General features: G+C 32.7%; 2 protein-coding genes across 4 annotated transcripts in view; one reads left to right on the top strand and one right to left on the bottom strand.

Annotated features, from left to right (window-relative positions):
* The window catches only part of LOC149148081 (protein MITOFERRINLIKE 1, chloroplastic-like), a 101,090-nt gene extending 83,397 nt beyond the window's left edge, over positions 1 to 17,693 (top strand). Inside the window, exon 6 of the mRNA XM_089439674.1 lies at positions 16,907 to 17,693. Coding sequence (XP_089295800.1) covers positions 16,907 to 17,015 — 109 coding nt within the window. The 3' untranslated portion in view covers positions 17,016 to 17,693. The remainder of the gene's footprint in view (positions 1 to 16,906) is intronic.
* LOC149148080 (uncharacterized) overlaps positions 1 to 19,588 on the bottom strand; it is a 170,793-nt gene that overhangs the window by 149,752 nt on the left and 1,453 nt on the right. For 2 of the 3 annotated variants that reach the window (XM_089439962.1, XM_089439961.1), the window contains one exon: positions 19,388 to 19,475. In XM_089439962.1, coding sequence (XP_089296088.1) covers positions 19,388 to 19,475 — 88 coding nt within the window. Of the gene's footprint in view, positions 1 to 19,387; positions 19,476 to 19,588 lie in introns of those variants that run through there. The other variant, XM_089439963.1, reaches the window with a different exon arrangement.

The following is a 19,588-nucleotide window of genomic DNA, read 5'->3' as shown; positions in this document are numbered from 1 at the left end:
CACTGCTGCTCCAAGTCTTCTTTGAGTAAATTCTAGAGATTGCTCCAACAGATGTCTTAAAGGGGTCATCAGGATCAGTCTAAACAGGTTCTCCCAATCAATTTCATGTCTCCAGAATACTTCATTGGGGGCATTTTGTGCTTTTGAGTTACATAACTGATTTAATTCATCCCAGATTTCTTTTAAACTCTTAGCCAAGTTGAGATGATGTAATCACATATCAAGGACTCCTAGTCTGATGATGGATTTAGCTTTATCAATCCTTTTAGTCCATTAGACAAGTTTGAAGTTTAAATGTTATCTTGTTGTGGGGGCTTTTGTTCCAAGTTCTAACCCACTGACAATGCTCCATATATTTAAATTCAGTAAGTACAGTTTTATAATTTGATTTTCCTGGTTTGAAAGTTTGTTCCGTTGAACTTTCCTAACATATGTTTCTCCATTTTCATTAAGAAAACATAATCCATTTGCATGAATAAAACAAAATCCATTTTCATGAAGAAAACAAAAGGAACTTTCCTACTGGATATGTCTGAGAGCTTCAGGGAAACAAAAATAATAAATACATCCAGGTCTGCCTGCCATGCCAATATTGGTGCTGCCACAATATCTGTGTTTTCTTGAGTGGATGACTATGGCTCCCTCTGCGTCTGTGTATGGGTGTCTTTCTCTGCTGCTAGATGGTCTTCTTGAAGTTTGACAAAAATTTAGTCCACCGATAGCTGTTCAAAAGATCTGCAACATCTGTGTTTTTGTGGCAAGATGCGTGCCATTATTTTTCTACTAATGATATATGTTAGGAGAAACGGTTGTCTGAATGAAGATTTGCCCTAATGGATGCTTTATTTATAGAGCAATGTATGTGCAGGGATTGAGTTGTTACCATATTTACATTTCGTGGCTTTTGAAATCCTTGTAATCTGGGTATCCTTATTGAAGTCATTTCATTTAGGATTTTTGTTTTTGCGCTAGCCAGTTGTCTGCTGGTTGCTTTGATTTGATGGGCCAACTGATTTGCGAGCTATGTGTTGTACTATAAACCTGTGCTTTGCAATCACTTGAAAATCTCTATTTTTTTTGGTCAGTTCACAATTCGGTTGCTGTTGTCTAAAACAATCCACAGAAATTTAGTCCATCTATATCTGTGTAAAAAATCTGCAACATCTGTGTTTTTGTGGCAAGATATGTGCAATGATTTTTCTGCTAATGGTATATTTTATGAGAAAAGTTTGTCCGAGTGAAGATTTGCCCTAATGGGCGCTTTATTTATAAATCATTGTATGTGCAAGGATTGAATTGTTTCCATATTTACATTTCATGGCTTTTAAAATCCTTGCTATCTGGGTGTCCTTATTGAACTTTTATTGATGTTGAAAGGAACATGATAATCAACCTCTCATTCTTCATGTTAATTACCTTGTTATTTTACATCAAATACTTAATTATATCCTTACTCTAGATGAGTGGAAACCTAACTTTAAAAAAAAAAAAAAAAAGACTAAATAAAGTATTTTTCCATTAATTTTTAGGTTATTTATTATGAAATACTTTTGGATCAGCTCAAATTTCATCCAAATTTTCACTTGGTAACAGGTGTGTTGAAAGATGAAATGTGTTTAAATAATATCTCTATTTTATTATATTTATAATTTTTTTGAATTAATATAAAAATCATTCAAAAATAAAAATTCTCAATAAAAAACAACATCCTTCTTGTATAAAATGAGTATGAATAATACTAAGCTTGTTAGCTTTTTAACTTTCATTAACGTTTTAAATTTCTTTGAAAATCAATTTAAACATATTGGATTTCTTTTAAAAAAAAAACATTTCTATAAACAAAAAAATTATTACTATAAACAAAACTAAATAAAATATAAAAATCATTCAAAAATCAAGTTTCTAATAAAAACAAAATCACAACGAAAAATAAATATAAATATGAACAATATAAACAAAACTAAATAAAATATAAAAATCATTCAAAAATCAAGTTTCTAACAAAAACAAAATCACAACGAAAAATAAATATAAATATGAACAATATCTTTGTGTATAGGATGAGTATGATGACTAATACTTATAAGATCATGTTTACGCAGTCTTCTTAATCTCTGTAATACTCTAAATTGTAATTAGAAATATAAAAAAATGACCCTCAATGTAAATACACCTTATTACCATAGCCCTCAAGGTAAAAGGGGCACAAATATCTTCTAAATAGCATTTTCAATAGCTTAACAAAAATACAACAAATGAAATTAACTTTTTTTGTTTTAATTTTTTTTTTTAATCTAAAATTTAATGATAAAATAGTTAAGTGGTTTAAAATCCAATGATAAGATTAAAAACCAATATATTTGTCATATCTCAGGTTAAGAGCTTACTCTCTTTTCCAATATACTTAGTTAGGAGACGGGAGGATTTATCAGAATAAGGAGAGATACTAAATATGAATAAAGTTTTAAATTTTAAATTAAAAAAAATAAAAATAATTCAATATGTTTATTTGTTTTTTTTTTAAATTGAGAGTTATTTATCATAAAATTGTTTGTATTTAGAAAGAGTTTAGTTTGTGAGTTAAAATAGTATTAGGATAAAGTTATTTAATTTTTGATATAGATTAAAGTTTGATTTATCATGAATTTATTTTCATTTTACATATATATTTTATTTATTAATTTTATGTCAGAATTAGATATCTAAATAAAAATAAAATATTTTAATCGTAATTATTTATTTATTTATTACAATTACTTAATATAATATGTATAGTTAATATAGAAATATTTTATACAACATGAGTATTGAAATATTTTATTTATTGTTAATATATTTTATTTTTTCTTACTTTCTTTTTCTCTATATAAATTCATATGATTTTGATACTGAAATATGTTACATTTTTTTTCTTTTTTACCATGGTGAATCCATAACATGGATATTCAATTTTCGTAGGTACAATATTATATATTTTATATGAGGAATATACATATACTATAAATACTATATTGTCATGTAACTTGCGAAAATTGAATGTGGGTGGATTTGATTCCATTCCTTCCTCCCAACCACTAGGGATAACACCAATTGACATAAAATTATCTTACTTAATATGAACATTGAAATTTTTTTATTTATGATTAAAAATGTCATATATATATATATATATATATATATATATATATATATCTCCACACACACTTAATTTATGTTATGTATGGACACATCTCCTTCATATTCGATAGTAATATCAATAATGATTTTAATTAAAAGTAACCAAATATGTATATTTATTTTTCTTATTTATTATAATTGATATTATTTTTTATTTAGTGATTATTTTTAATTTTATTTTTAAAGAGATACTTACTAATTTTAGATATTTCTATAAAATTTTTGAGAATACAAGTTCTTTTTATCAATAAAATTTTACTATTTTCTTTAAATTTTTCTTTCTTTTAAATTAAAGTGTCAATTAAATATAATTTAGATAGTTGAAACTTGAAAGGAATGGTATTATCTTCTTTTCCTAAATTTAATTCCAATATGTGACAGGTTGAATTCAAAACAAATATACTTTTTATCTAAAAATTATTTATGAAATGGCTTAGAGCCCTCTGGCCTAAAGATCGAAAAACATAATTTCACAAACATCTTTATATATTATTAAAATTTAAAAATTAAGTTGCAATACATATATGTGTTGTTTTATAAACATTAATTCATATTATATTATATATATAGATATTTTAGAAATATTACATGGCATAGTTTATAGAAACTATGTCATGTTTATAGAAACTATGCCATGTAATATTTCTAAAATATCTATATATAATATAATATGAATTAATGTTTATAAAACAACACATATATGTATTGCAACTTAATTTTTAAATTTTAATAATATATAAAGATGTTTGTGAAATTATGTTTTTCAATCTTTAGGCAAGAGGGCTCTAAGCCATTTCATAAATAATTTTTAGTGCCATTTCATAAATAATTTTTAGATAAAAGATAAAAAGTTATTTGTTTTGAATTCAACCTGTCACATATTGGAATTAAATTTAGGAAAAGAAGATAACACCATTCCTTTCAACTATCTAAATTATATTTAATTGACACTTTAATTTAAAAGAAAAATTTAAAGAAAATAGTGAAATTTTATTGATAAAAAGAACTTGTATTCTCAAAAATTTTATAGAAATATCTAAAATTAGTAAGTATCTCTTTAAAAATAAAATTAAAAATAATCATTAAATAAAAAATAATATCAATTATAATAAATAAGAAAAATAAATATACATATTTGGTTACTTTTAATTAAAAGCATTATTGATATTACTATCGAATATGAAGGAGATGTGTCCATACATAACATAAATTAAGTGTGTGTGGATATATATATATGACATTTTTAATCATAAATAAAAAATTTCAATGTTCATATTAAGTAAGATAATTTTATGTCAATTGGTGTTATCCCTAGTGGTTGGGAGGAAGGAATGGAATCAAATCCACCCACATTCAATTTTCGCAAGTTACATGACAATATAGTATTTATAGTATATGTATATTCCTCATATAAAATATATAATATTGTACCTATGAAAATTGAATATCCATGTTATGGATTCACCATGGTAAAAAAGAAAAAAAATGTAACATATTTCAGTATCAAAATCATATGAATTTATATAGAGAAAAAGAAAGTAAGAAAAAATAAAATATATTAACAATAAATAAAATATTTCAATACTCATGTTGTATAAAATATTTCTATATTAACTATAGATATTATATTAAGTAATTGTAATAAATAAATAAATAATTATGATTAAAATATTTTATTTTTATTTAGATATCTAATTCAGACATAAAATTAATAAATAAAATATATATATAAAATGAAAATAAATTCATGATAAATCAAACTTTAATCTATATCAAAAATTAAATAACTTTATCCTAATACTATTTTAACTCACAAACTAAACTCTTTCTAAATACAAACAATTTTATGATAAATAACTCTCGATTTAAAATTAAGATTTAAAAACAACCATATTGATTTTTTTTTTTTTTTTTTTTTTTTTTTTTTAAATTTAAAATTTTATTCATATTTAGTATCTCTCTCCTTATTCTGATAAATCTTCCCGTCCCCTAACTAAGTATATTGGAAAAGAGAGTAAGCTCTTAACCTGAGATTTGACAAATATATTGGTTTTTAATCTTATCATTGGATTTTAAACCACTTAACTATTTTATCATTAAATTTTAGATTAAAAAAAAAATTGTTAAAACAAAAAAGGTTAATTTCATTTGTTGTATTTTTGTTAAGCTATTGAAAATGCTATTTAGAAGATATTTGTGCCCCTTTTACCTTGAGGGCTATGGTAATAAGGTGTATTTACATTGAGGGTCATTTTTTTATATTTCTAATTACAATTTAGAGTATTACAGAGATTAAGAAGACTGCGTAAACATGATCTTATAAGTATTAGTCATCATACTCATCCTATACACAAAGATATTGTTCATATTTATATTTATTTTTCGTTGTGATTTTGTTTTTATTAGAAACTTGATTTTTGAATGATTTTTATATTTTATTTAGTTTTGTTTATATTGTTCATATTTATATTTATTTTTCGTTGATTTTGTTTTTATTAGAAACTTGATTTTTGAATGATTTTTATATTTTATTTAGTTTTGTTTATAGTAATAATTTTTTTGTTTATAGAATATATTTTTTTTAAAAGTAATCCAATATGTTTAAATTGATTTTCAAAGAAATTTAAAATGTTAATGAAAGTTAAAAAGCTTAGTATTATTCATACTCATTTTATACAAGAAGGATGTTGTTTTTTATTGAGAATTTTTATTTTTGAATGATTTTTATATTAATTCAAAAAAATTATATAATAAAATAGAGATATTATTTAAACACATTTCATCTTTCAACACACCTGTTACCAATTTGGATGAAATTTGAGCTGATCCAAAAGTATTTCATAATAAATAACCTAAAAATTAATGGAAAAATACTTTATTTAGTCTTTTTTTTTTTTTTTTTAAGATAGGTTTCCACTCATCTAGAGTAAGGATATAATTAAGTATTTGATGTAAAATAACAAGGTAATTAACATGAAGAATGAGAGGTTGATTATCATGTTCCTTTCAACATCTTGGAACTGTTTTTTGGAACTTCCTTCCACTTTATGCTCACGTTTTGTATTATCATGTTTATCTTAAGCCTACAGATATAAGATGACTAGAAAGAAAACGACTTAAGATGACTAGAAAGAAAACAATTTGACTTACTTTAGAATACAAAATATAATTCGTAATTTTTCTTTAAAAAAATATTGAACCTTTGTAGTTTGATTGTTTTACATTTTGGAGTTTTTTCAAAGATATTTTTCGATTAAAATTTAAATATATTTATTAAAATTAAAAATATAAAATTTGTATAATTTAAATGTTTCAAAAAAATTTAATTAGATTATATTTATTTATATATTTTAAATTTTTCATTAAATTGAATTTATTTATATATTTAAAAACATATTTTAAATATATTTAAAAACATTTTAAATCATTTAAGAGAAAACAAAAACACAAAAAATGTCTTGTAATTTTAGAAATAAATTAATTACACAATACCTTGAAAAAAGAATTATGCAGGGACAAAACAATTTGCATGGAACAGGTCATAGATGAAACAGGTTGGAATTATCTAAAAAAGGAAATCTACATGGAGTCTCAAGGTGATTGAACTAGAGCAAGTGACAGAATTACGTGACGGTAAACAACCGCGACTCCGCGAGGAAGTAGCCGTCCAAACACAGCATTCGAGCGAGTTCCTCTCCATTGCAATCAATGTCTTCTTCGTAGCTGTCCCTGATTTCCTTCTCTAGCTTCAGGATGATAAACCCACCTCTATCCGTAGGAAATCATTTCGACAATGATGATAAACAGACGTTGTTGCCTAGTGGAGGAGATCCACCTCTATTCGTAGGAAATCATTTCGACAGTGATGATAAACAGACGTTGCTGCCTAGTGGACGAGATCCTGATGCTGGACAGTGAACGCGGCCATGTGGTACAATGATGAGATTCTTCGTTGTGTCATACGGTGAACGCGACCATGTGCTACAATGATGGGTTCCTGCTGACAGGTAAAGATAGATTTAAACAATGATGGGTTGCTGTAACAACCAAGTTATGCATTAAATAACCCCACCTCTATCCATAGGAAATCATTATTTTCATATGTACGACTACGAATGTCTACTGCCTAGTGGAGGAGATCCTGAAGCTGGAGAAGGAAATCGGAGAAGGAAATCAGGGACAGCTATGAAGAAGACATTGATTGCAATGGAGAGGAAGCAACTGTCCAAACACAGCATCCGAGTGAGTTTATACGGATGTTGTGTTTGGACGGCTGCTTCCTTTCCATTGAACAAGTTGTGTTTCTGCGAGTTCAATGGAGAGGAAGCAGCTGTCCAAACACAGCATCCGTATAAACTCACTCGGATGCTGTGTTTGGACAGCTGCTTCCTCTCCATTGCAATTGATGTCTTCTTCGTAGCTGTCCCTGATTTCCTTCTCCAGCTTCAGGATCTCCTCCACTAGGCAGCAGACATTCGTAGTCGTACATATGAAAATAATGATTTCCTATGGATAAAGGTGGGGTTATTTAATGCATAACTTGGTTGTTACAGGAACCCATCATTGTTTAAATCTGTCTTTACCCGTCAGCAGGAACCCATCATTGTAGCACATGGTCGCGTTCACCGTATGACACAACAAAGAATCCCATCATTGTACCACATGGCCGCGTTCACTGTATGACACAACAAATGATGGAAAGAGATGTTTCATGGTTGGTTTTGTGTTGCCCATGTCGGCCATTCATTATCCTTTACACGCAGAGCAATGAGGGGACATTATAAGATAAAATCACAGATGCATGTTGAGGGGCCATAACTTTTTAGGGTTCTAACCTGCCACTTCAATCACCTTGACACTCCATGCACATTTCCTTTTTTAGATAATTCCAACCTGTTTCATCTGTGACCTGTTCCACACAAATTGTTTTGTCCTGCATAGTTATTTTTTCAAGTATTGTGTAATTAATTTATTTTTAAAATTTACAATTTTTTTTGTTTTTATTTTCTCTTAAATAATTTAAAATGTGTTTTTAAATAGATTTAAAATATGTTTTTAAATATATAAATAAATTCAATTTAATGAAAAATTTAAAATATATAAATAAATATAATCTAATTAAATTTTTTTTGAAACATTTAAATTATACAAATTTTGTATTTCTTATTTCTAATTTTAATAAATTTATTTAAATTTTAATCGAAAAATATCTTTGAAAAAACTCCAAAATGTGAAACAATCAAACTACAAAGGCCCATTTAGGTTTTTTAAAGAAAAATTACAAATTATATTTTGTATTCTAAAATAAGTCAAATGGTTTTCTTTCTAGTCATTTTCTAGTCATCTTATATCTGTAAGCTTAAGATAAACATGATAATACAAAACGTGAGCATAAAGTGGAAGGAAGTTCCAAATAATGACCACGAACCTGACGGACTAAACTAGAAGAGACTATAGAAAGAGCAAAAAGAAAAAACAGTTCTTCAAGTCTCATTTGAAAAATGAAAAAACAGTTCTCCAAGTCTCATTTGAAAAATTTTCTTGCGGTTTGACTATGCGTATGAGTTTGTGCATGAATTAGATCTATGTGTAAATCCCAGTACAAGCAGTTTAGAATGGACAGTCCAAGTTGAGTGGAGTGTTAATCCTCCACCCTGCTACTAAGTTTCACAAGACTCGCTTAATTCGGCTCTGTTGAGTTGTTAAATCGAAATCATGGCCTAGTAAAATGAATAGGAGTAACCTTGGAAAGTTTTGAAAGGTCGACGATGAACACGCAGTGGGGAAAATTCTACACGAAGTTCAAATTATAAAAATTAAAAAACAAGTCTTAGTCGGGGTAGAAGCATAGTCAGGCATAAAACAATTGAAATTTGGATGAAGAACCTGACCCATCGACCTAGTGACTGTGGTCGTAGTCCTAGTCCACCTGAGAATTCGTTTGGCAATTTAATTTAGTGACAACCCCCAAACCCGTCATGTATGGACCCCAGTTTGATTTAATTTTAGTTATGCTTATTAAAATGGATAAAGGGGATTTTGATTTAATTTTAGTTGATGCTTATTAAAATAGATAAAGGGGATGAAGAGAATGGATTTCAATTTGATTCATTAAACAAGATAAGTTGCGAGGCAGTGTTGGAGATCAGATGCACAGCAAATAATGAAACATATACACAGCCATGAAATCATGCACAGGAAACACAGGAATTTAACGTGGTTCACCCAACCATTCTGGGCTACGTCCACCAAACATAGGCATCGACAATTCTTATTAATCAAACAGGAGATTACATATATCAAATCCTCACAAACTCTCACACCAAACAATCCGTATGGATACTTGTTATATAGCAAAGAGAATCTAACTGCCTCATAAATCCTCTCAACTCAAATTTAGGATGCATTAACTCCCTCCCAACAAACTGGAGCTAATCTAGGAACTGATTCTTATTGTTGTCATCTACTAAGATTTTGCCTATCTTATGCAAAACAGAAAATCTCAACAATCTCCACCTTGACAACAATTAGCCTGATGCCCTGTTATTATTATTTTATCTTTTCTGCAAGCCAAGAGAAGCCAAACACCAGCGTAGCTTCTCCAACAAAATTGGTTTCGTGAACATGTCTGCATAGTTTTCCTTTGTATGCACCTTTTCAAGAGAGACTCCCCTTTCAGTGATAACCTGTCTTACAAAATGGTACTTAATTGGAATATGCTTTGATTTACTATGATAGGCCGGATTCTTAGCCAAATGTATTGCACTTTGACTATCACAAAGTAACCTGATGTTGTCTTGTAACCTACCAAACTCACCAAGCAAACCTTTCAACCAAACTGCCTCTTTGCAAGCATGTGAAGCAGCAATGTATTCTGCTTCAGTAGTGGATAAAGCAACAATGTTTTGTAGCTTTGACATCCAGCTAATAGCTCCACCTGCAAGAGTAAAGACATACCCTGAAGTTGACCTTCTCTTATCCAAATCACCTGCAAAATCGGAATCAACATATCCGCAAACAAATTCACTACTCTTATTGTAAGTGATACAATAACTACTTGTGCCTCTCAAATACCGAAGCACCCATTTCACTGCTGACCAGTGTTCTTTACCCGGATTTGCCATATACCTGCTGACAACCCCAACTGCATGTGAAATATCTGGTCGCATACACACCATCGCATACATTAAACACCCTACTACATTAGCATATGGAATTCGAGACATATAATCCTTTTCTTCATCTGAATTAGGACATAAACTCGAAGAAAGCTTGAAATGGGAAGCGAGAGGGACTGACACAGGCTTCACATTATTCATACCAAATCTCAAAAGTATTTTCTCAATATACTTCTGTTGTGATAGCCATAGCTTACCATTGCTTCTGTCTCTGAAAATCTCCATGCCCAAAATCTGTCTTGCTGCTCCTAGATCTTTCATATCAAACGTCCTTGCGATCTGAGCCTTCAACCTGTTGATTTCTTCTATGCTTTTGCTTGCTAAAAGCATATCGTCAACATACAATACTAAGATAATGAATATGCCATTATTCAATTGCTTAAAATAAACACAATGATCATATTCACTTCTAACATATTTCTGACTCAACATGAAAGAATCAAACTTCTTATACCACTGCCGAGGCGACTACTTCAGGCCATATAATGACTTCTTGAGCCTGCAGACAAATTTCTCATTGCGATGCTGAACAAACCCTTCCGGTTGTTCCATATATATTTCCTCATCTAAGTCTCCATGTAGAAATGCAGTCTTAACATCTAATTGCTGCAACTCTAAATCAAGCAAAGCCACTAATGCTAATACAATTCTAATTGAAACAATTTTAACCACTGGTGAAAAAATCTCATGAAAGTCAATACCGGCTTTCTGAGAAAACCCTTTTGCAACCAGTCGCGCTTTGTACCTGTCTTCCGTATCATTCACACCCCGTTTCAGCTTGAAAACCCATTTACACCCCACAGTTTTCCTGTCTTTCGGAAGCTCAACCAGATCCCATGTGCCGTTCTTACCCAAGGCCATCATTTCGTCCTTCATGGCTGCTTTCCACTTGTCACTTTTCGAACCTTCTATTGCTTCCTGATAGCACAGAGGTTCATCGTCATTAGCAGTAAATGCAACTGAAGTAACATAATCATCATACCTTCTCAGTGGCCGTTTGATTCTTGTCGACCTCCTTAAGGATGTTTCTGACGCTTCCTCGATTGGCTGACTACCATCTGTAGGAACTTCTTGCCGATCAGTATCTGAGACTTGTTCATGATATAAACATGAACCCTGTTCATGTTCTGATTCTCAAACCTGTTCATGACTAGTATCTGAACTATGGTCATCATGACTATCATTAGAAATGCTATCAAACTGAATGTGCTGAAAGTCAGATACATCATCCTGTTTCAATCTACTATCTACATCTAACTGTACAAGAGAGGATTCATTAAACTTTACATCTCTGTTGATGATGATTTTGCGGGTAGTAGGATCCCACAATCTATATCCCTTTGTTCCAACACCATACCCAACAAAGATATACCTTTTAGACTTTGGATCTAATTTAGTTCGCTGATGTTTAGGCACTAGAGCATATGCACCACAACCAAACACTCTGAGTTTAGAATAGTCACAAGGGTGTCCTTTCCATACCTCTTGTGGAATCTTGCAGCCTATCGCCGTTGATGGAGATCGGTTTATCACATAACAAGTTGTTGCCACTGCTTCCGTCCACAACTCCTTTTGCAACCCGGCGTTACTCAACATACTCCTTGCTCTCTCTAGAAGAGTCCTGTTCATGCGTTCAGCAACTCCATTCTGCTGAGGAGTATAAACCGTGGTCTTATGTCTCTCGATCGTTCATATGTTGATTTTGTTCACGCACAAGATCTATTCAGCATCGCACAATCCCTATGCGCAGTCATACGCAGACCCACGCTGTGTCACTGGAGCTGATCTCCTCACTCGCAAACTGTAATTACATCCCACGCAGTTTGAACAGCAATGCAAACTCCACGCGCAGGTTTGAATAGCGCCCTCTACGCAGGTTGGACACACTCCGCAGCACACCAGGCAGCACACTTGGGACCGAGTTCCCTCTGCGCAGCACCTCCAGGCACGCAGTCCAACACGCCTTTGCGCTCCACCTCCAGCACGCGCTCCAGCTGCGCCACGCCTCCAACTACTCTGATACCACTTGTTGGAGATCAGATGCACAGCAAATAATGAAACATATACACAGCCATGAAATCATGCACAGGCAACACAGGAATTTAACGTGGTTCACCCAACCAATCTGGGCTACGTCCACCAAACATAGGCATCGGCAATTCTTATTAATCAAACAGGAGATTACATAAATCAAATCCTCACAAACTCTCACACCCTCATACCAAACAATCCGTATGGATACCTGTTATATAGCAAAGAGAATCTAACTGCCTCATAAATCCTCTCAACTCAAATTTAGGATGCATTAACTCCCTCCCAACAAACTGGAGCTAATCTAGGAACTGATTCCTATTGTTGTCATCTACTGAGATTTTTCCTATCTTATGCAAAACAGAAAATCTCAACAGGCAGCAAGTCCCTGCCAATAAAACACGTGTTGTAATAGAGTGATATAAGCTTAATTATAGTAATCAAAGACAAATAGAAAGCATGTTATATCATCTAAGAAATAGAACTCTGAAATCTAGAAATCTGAAATCGAGTTTCAGCAAAAATGGCGCTCTCCTTTCTCATGACCAAGTTCTACCAAACCTGATGCAAAGTTACAAACACGCTCGAGTGCTTGCCCATATCTTAACCACTCGTAATTTCCCAGATGTAGCTTTTCAAAACTCCTGCCATCTTCACTGAAGCTCCAATTCTTTTAACCAGATGGGGATCCCTGTATCCATAAAACGTTGATAAAAGTGCGTTGAAACAACCTGAATCTAACAGAGTTCTTCGTGATGCTATTAGAGGAAGATTTTGATTTTGAGGGAAGTAATCAGAAGCCAGAGTTCCCATGATATATTAAACATCAACATTACCATGGAAAGCCAATTAAGAAAACCCCTTCCATTCAGAATAGATTGTCAATGCAAAGGAGCCACACTTACCACTCAACAAGGAGTAAACCAATTCAGTTACTCAAGATTTTGCCCATAATCATTCAGATAACCCTAGTTACCTTTCAAATCATTGCCTCCTAATATTTTTCTCTCATTGCAATCAGAGTGGCCCACTTTCCAAATCATAATACTACTTACGATCAAAAAAATGCATACCCACCTTTGGAACAAAGAAAAAAAAAGAAAAACAAAGGCCAAATTAAAGCCAAATTGAAGAGCTGGGCATCAACACAAAATACAGATTCAAGCGCACTCGGATTTTTGAAGCTATTGAATATTTGGAAATGGTGTATATAATTGATTAACATTTGGAAAAAATAGATATATTGTCCAGCTTCCAAGAGGAGATATAGTGAGATAAATTTGGAGTGGAGGACGCTCAGCATCACCATCTTCATAACTACTCAGAAGCCAGAGTTCCCGTGATATATTAAACATCAACATTACCATGGAAAGCCAATTTAGAAAACCCCTTCCATTCAGAATAGATTGTCAATGCAAAGGAGCCACACTTACCAAAGTGTGGAGTAAACCAATTCAGTTACTCAAGATTTTGCCCATAATCATTCAGATAACCCTAGTTACTTTTCAAATCATTACCTCCTAACATTTTGCTCATTGCAATCAAGAGTGGCCCTTGGCACTTTCCAAATCATAATACTACTTACGATCCAAAAAAAATGCATACCCCCTTGGAACAAAGAAAAAAAAGAAAAACAAAGGCCAGATTAAAGCCAAATTGAAGAGCTGGGCATCGGCACAGAACACAGATTCAAGCGCACTCGGATTTTTTAAGCTATTGAATATTTGGAAATAGTATATATAATTGATTAACATTTGAAAAAAACAGATATATTGTCCAGCTTCCAAGAGGAGATATAGAGAGATAAATTTGGAGTGGAGGGCTCGGCATCACCATCTTCATAACTTCTGGAAACAAATCTAAATTGTGCGTCCCAGAATTCAATGAAAAGCCCTCGCAAAGAACCAAGAGACCATTCCTTAACACAGAAATTCAAGTTGGCTGATTTCCCCTGTATAATTGCGGGCGGACATATGAATTTTATTTAGTCTATTTAAGAAGTCTAGGTTTCACATCCAAAGGCCTTCAACAAGGATGCACATTGTTCCCTTTAATCTTTTTACCCATCGCAAAAATCCTAAGCAAATTGGTTAAAGATGCAACATCGAATGGCAATTTCCCTAGTGTTAATATTTCCAAACAGATGAGCAAAAATCCCAAGCAAATTGGTTAAAGATGCAACATCGAATGGCAATTTCCCTAGTGTTAATATTTTCAAACATATTCTTATATGACATCTCTTGTTTATTGAGAACATTCTCCTTTTCCTTTCAAGAAAAATAAGGAACATTTCTTCTCTTGATCACACATACTAGAAAGATTCATGCTCATGACAGTCTGAAATATTTGGGTTTCTATCTAAAATTGAATAGATAACTCTGCCAACTCCCCATGGATAGTTAAAAAAGTGGAGGCTAGAAGAGCATACCAATTATTTTCTTGGAGGCTAGAAGAGCATACCAATTATTTTCTGGTCGACTATAGTAAAGATCCCAAAAGGTATACTAAAACAGATCAAGAAGCTCAACTATAGATATTTATGGGCTATAAATCAGTCCTCAGACAATAGATATTTATGGGCTATAAATCAGTCCTCAGACAGGGTGGAGCTCATAAAGTGAACTCAAATTGCAAGGACCCTGGAATGGACAAATTGTGCTAGCGAAGAAACCATGGACCATCTATTCCAACAATGTATATTTTCACTGGTGATGGGGTTTATACAAACAGATGGAGCACTAGATTTTTGCTGCTGGTGTAATAGATGTTAGTCAAAATTTTCAAGAATTTGAATTTTTCACTACTACACCTAAATGTGCATTCAAGCTAAATAATTTTCACAAATCTGCTAAATAAATATTATAACGCACTGCATTACATTAATTCTCTCAAAATAAAACTAGGTCACCGTGATTTGATAAATTACAAAAGGCCCCTGCTTCAGTCTGGGCGTATATGTTTTACCAATCATACCCACTTCTTAGCAACCGCTATTAATTGTCCTTATTTTAATAATGGCCTTCATGGTTGTATTTATGGACTATTTCTAAATTCGATAATTCCTACTTATCCTCTTTGGAATGCCCAAGATTCTCAATTGTAGAAAAAAAAAGATAATGCCAAATTTGTAGGGTTCATACAGAGCTCAGCATAGCAATCCCATGATCCTTTGTCTATTATGATTACTTTTCCATGCATAAGTACAGTTAATGTAGGCACCTCATTCCAATGCATTTGGAAGTGGGACTCTGGAGTGATTTCAGTTGTTTTCTATTCAATCATTCTTAAAGTTCTCATATACCTGGTATATTGGATGTTGTATGTATTTTGTAGATGGTATATTGGATGTTGTATGTATTTTGTAGATGCTAGGGGCAGCATACAGGCCAGCCCCATAGCAATCTTATTGTTCTCACTTGTTTTCTGCATTTGCCTCACCATGCTTGTACTAAAGAAAATTGTGCATAGTATTGGCAACATATCAGTTTATTGTATGACAACGGGAATGTTTCCTGTGATTAGAATTATTCCCTACTCTGTGCTACCCTGTCATGCATCTTTACACGGGTTTTACCTCAAATAAACAGCTGGTTGAAATGGTAGAGCTGCTATTTCTGCTCTGTAATGTAAGGTACACCTGAAATCTGACAATGATATATGGTTACACATATACATAGAACTTGGCCTCGTGCTAAGTACTTGAGGGATATTTTTACCAATTATAGAATCTAACCCTAACCTCATTCAAGTGTAATCATGATGAATGATTGCATGGCTGGGAAATGATACCTTCTGTAGAGTTGTTTTCAGTTTACTTTTCCAAGATTTCAAGGGATGTTTTGATGAATTATTATAGCATATTAAATGGTTAGGATATGGCACTTTCCATAGAGTCTTTCAGCTTGCTTATCCAAGATATTTTGGTATTTCGGGCATGATTTTGTTCTATTTTCAAGAGCAAATGCATGCTCAGTAGAAGAGACCTATTAGTTTATTGTATGACAATGGGAATGTTTCCTTTGATTAGAATTATTCCCTACTCTGTGCTACCCTGTCATGCATCTTTACACGGGTTTTACCTCAAATCTGAGTATGATATGTTACTTCAAATAGCTGGTTGTAATGGCAGAGTTGCTATTTCTGCTCTGTAATGTAAGGTACACTTGAAATCTGACAAGGTTGTAATGGCAGAGTTGCTATTTCTGCTCTGTAATGTAAGGTACACTTGAAATCTGACAATGATATATGGTTACACATATACATAGAACTTGGCCTCATGCTAAGTACTTAAGGGATATTTTTACCAATTACAGAATCTAACCCTAACCTCATTCAAGTGTAATCATGATGAATGATTGGATGGCTGGGAAATGGTACCTTCTGTAGAGTTGTTTTCAGTTTACTTTTCCAAGATTTCAAGGGATGTTTTGATGAATGATTATAGCATATTATATGGTTAGGATATGGCACTTTCCATAGAGTTTTTCAGCTTGCTTATCCAAGATATTTTGGTATTTCAGGCATGATTCTGTTCTATTTTCAAGAGCAAATGCATGCTCAGCAGAAGAGACCTATTCTCACCTTCTCTCATCAAATTATGGCTATCTCTCCCATTTTACTGATGTCTGAGGAGGATATAGATGGAAACTTTCAACACCCATCTTGGGTTCTTTCTCATGATTGTACATGACAAATAGGAAGGACTTTGATACATAACCTACATCCATTCTTGGTCCAGGAAGAAAGTACCTGCAGTCTTTCGCCTTTCTTGGTCCAGGAAGAAAGTACCTGCAGTCTTTCGCCTTTAGTGATACCATCGATGGAGCATGTTATTGTCATTGCTCAGTATTTATTAAGGAGACTATTGAAGGATAAGGCATGGTAAACATGAGCCCTCAAAATGGTAAACTCTTCATCACACGGTATACTCTTCATCACAGGGGGCTCAGTATTCTGGCTCTACATGTCTCCACTATTTAGACCCTGATATCTATATCTGCATATATGTGTCAGTAGCATCTCAATGCGTTGCACCCATGACTGTTGTCAAAGAGACCATTCAGCAATCTGACTCTCACCAACTTGCTATCTATGTATGAGTTGAGGGAGTATGTTCAGCAATCTGACTCTCACCAACTTGCTATCTATGTATGAGTTGAGGGAGTATGTTCAGCCAGTGGGACTGTCTTCTTCTAATAGAAGCCAGTGGTGGTTGCTTCTTAGTAAGAAATGTGGATGACACTCCTTTTGATTGATTCTATGGTCAGAGGGTTGCCAAAATAAACCTTATCATAACAAAGTAGAAACACCACATGCAGCCTTCATTGAACAAAGAGATGTATCATACACAGAGAAATCGTTCATGGAGACTATAAGAACAACTGACTTGCTTGAAACCATTACAAAGGAGAAATTACCTTTTCTCAAGATGTTCTGGAAAGACCAATATTTGCTAGGAATAAACAGCTGAAAATTTTCTGTGATTTCAGACAGTCTACTGGTCAACATGAGCTTTACTTTTCAGATTGTGATGTTTCAAACTCTGAGAGTTTGAATAGAAGTAGACACTGGTGCCCTTGATTTAATGGCTTGGGACATTCTCTTACTGGGAGAATATCATGTTTTCCTTTACCTTACCATTAGCATTTGATGGCAGAGAAGGATACTTGTAGTAGCGCTAACCTTTGGTACCTGGGCTAGCGAGAACACGACCTTGCTTAAATGCCTTTATGAGATGAACAAGAAAAGCTAGTAGAACTAAAATCAATGTCTGCATTTTGAAGATGAATTTGAATCCGAAAATTTGATGATTACCTTAAAATGCCTTCTCGAGAGAACAAGAAAAGCAGTGAAAACTAAAATCAATGGCTGCATTGTGAAAATGGTTTTGAATCCAAAAATGGTTTATGACCCATTGTTTAAATTTAGTTTTCTGCAAATAAAAGTTATGGAGTGGTGGACAAAGGTCACCCCCAACTTTTGGCATGCTAATTGGGAGTAGCCTCCCTATATTACATGAAATACAAAATCAAACACGAAAAGACAGCTTCACGGTGTTGTCCTACTTAGGAGGAATGCATGCAACATATACATGGGTGGTTCCTAAAAAATATTGCCTCTGGCCAATAGTAGGCTATTGACATTCTGTGGCATTTGGTAATTAGCATATCTTTTTTTGAAATATCAATGTCTGCATTTTGAAGATGAATTTGAATCCGAAAATTGATGATTACCTTAAAATTTCTCGAGAGAAGAAGAAAAGCAGTGAAAACTAAAATCAATGGCTGCATTGTGAAAATGGTTTTGAATCCAAAAATGGTTTATGACCCATTGTTTAAATTTAGTTTTCTGCAAATAAAAGTTATGGAGTGGTGGACAATAACAGGTCACCCCCAACTTTTGGCATGCTAATTGGGAGTAGCCTCCCTATATTACATGAAATACAAAATCAAACACGAAAAGACAGCTTCACGGTGTTGTCCTACTTAGGAGGAATGCATGCAACATATACATGGGTGGTTCCTAATGGTTCCTAAAAAATATTGCCTCTGGCCAATAGTAGGCTATTGACATTCTGTGGCATTTGGTAATTAGCATATCTTTTTTTTGAAATATCTTAATATAAAATAATCCAAGAAAACCAATTGTGGGAACTTGAGGCTCTCTTTGATATCACTCTCTGGCTCTGGCTACTCAGAAGATAATGAATGTAGACTACAAATAGAAGCTGGGAAAATGAGATTGCCAAGCTGAAAGGGCTCTCACTCTTTTCTCAGAATAGAGATTCATGGTAGGGCTCTGTAAGATAGGATAAAAGACCTGATGAAATATATTTGCCAGTCCTAGCAATTGCAAACCAAAATCTAAATTCATTAAATATACTTTTGAGAGAGCTAGCAACTGAATAAAAGCAATAATCAGTTGAAACAATTATCACTAATAATTTAAGAAAATCACAATGTATTTACTATTAAGTTTTAACAAATATTATAATCACTAACCCTATTATGCCTTCTGCATCCTTGTCCGCATATTGCCCAAACAAGATATCTATACGTTCCAACTCTTTTGCAGCTACTCTGCTGGCCGCTGTTCAATATACATACAGAATAAGCAAGGACCAGATGATCAAAAAATCTAAATTCATTAAATAGACTTTTGAGAGAGCTAGCAACTGAATAAAGCAATAATCAGTTGAAACA

Source organism: Pinus tabuliformis, chromosome 9, assembly GCF_031772625.1.
Source record: "Pinus tabuliformis cultivar Carrire ecotype Pingquan chromosome 9, CPIR1, whole genome shotgun sequence".
Lineage (NCBI taxonomy): Eukaryota > Viridiplantae > Streptophyta > Pinopsida > Pinales > Pinaceae > Pinus > Pinus tabuliformis.
This window is presented reverse-complemented; position numbering and strand designations above follow the sequence as displayed.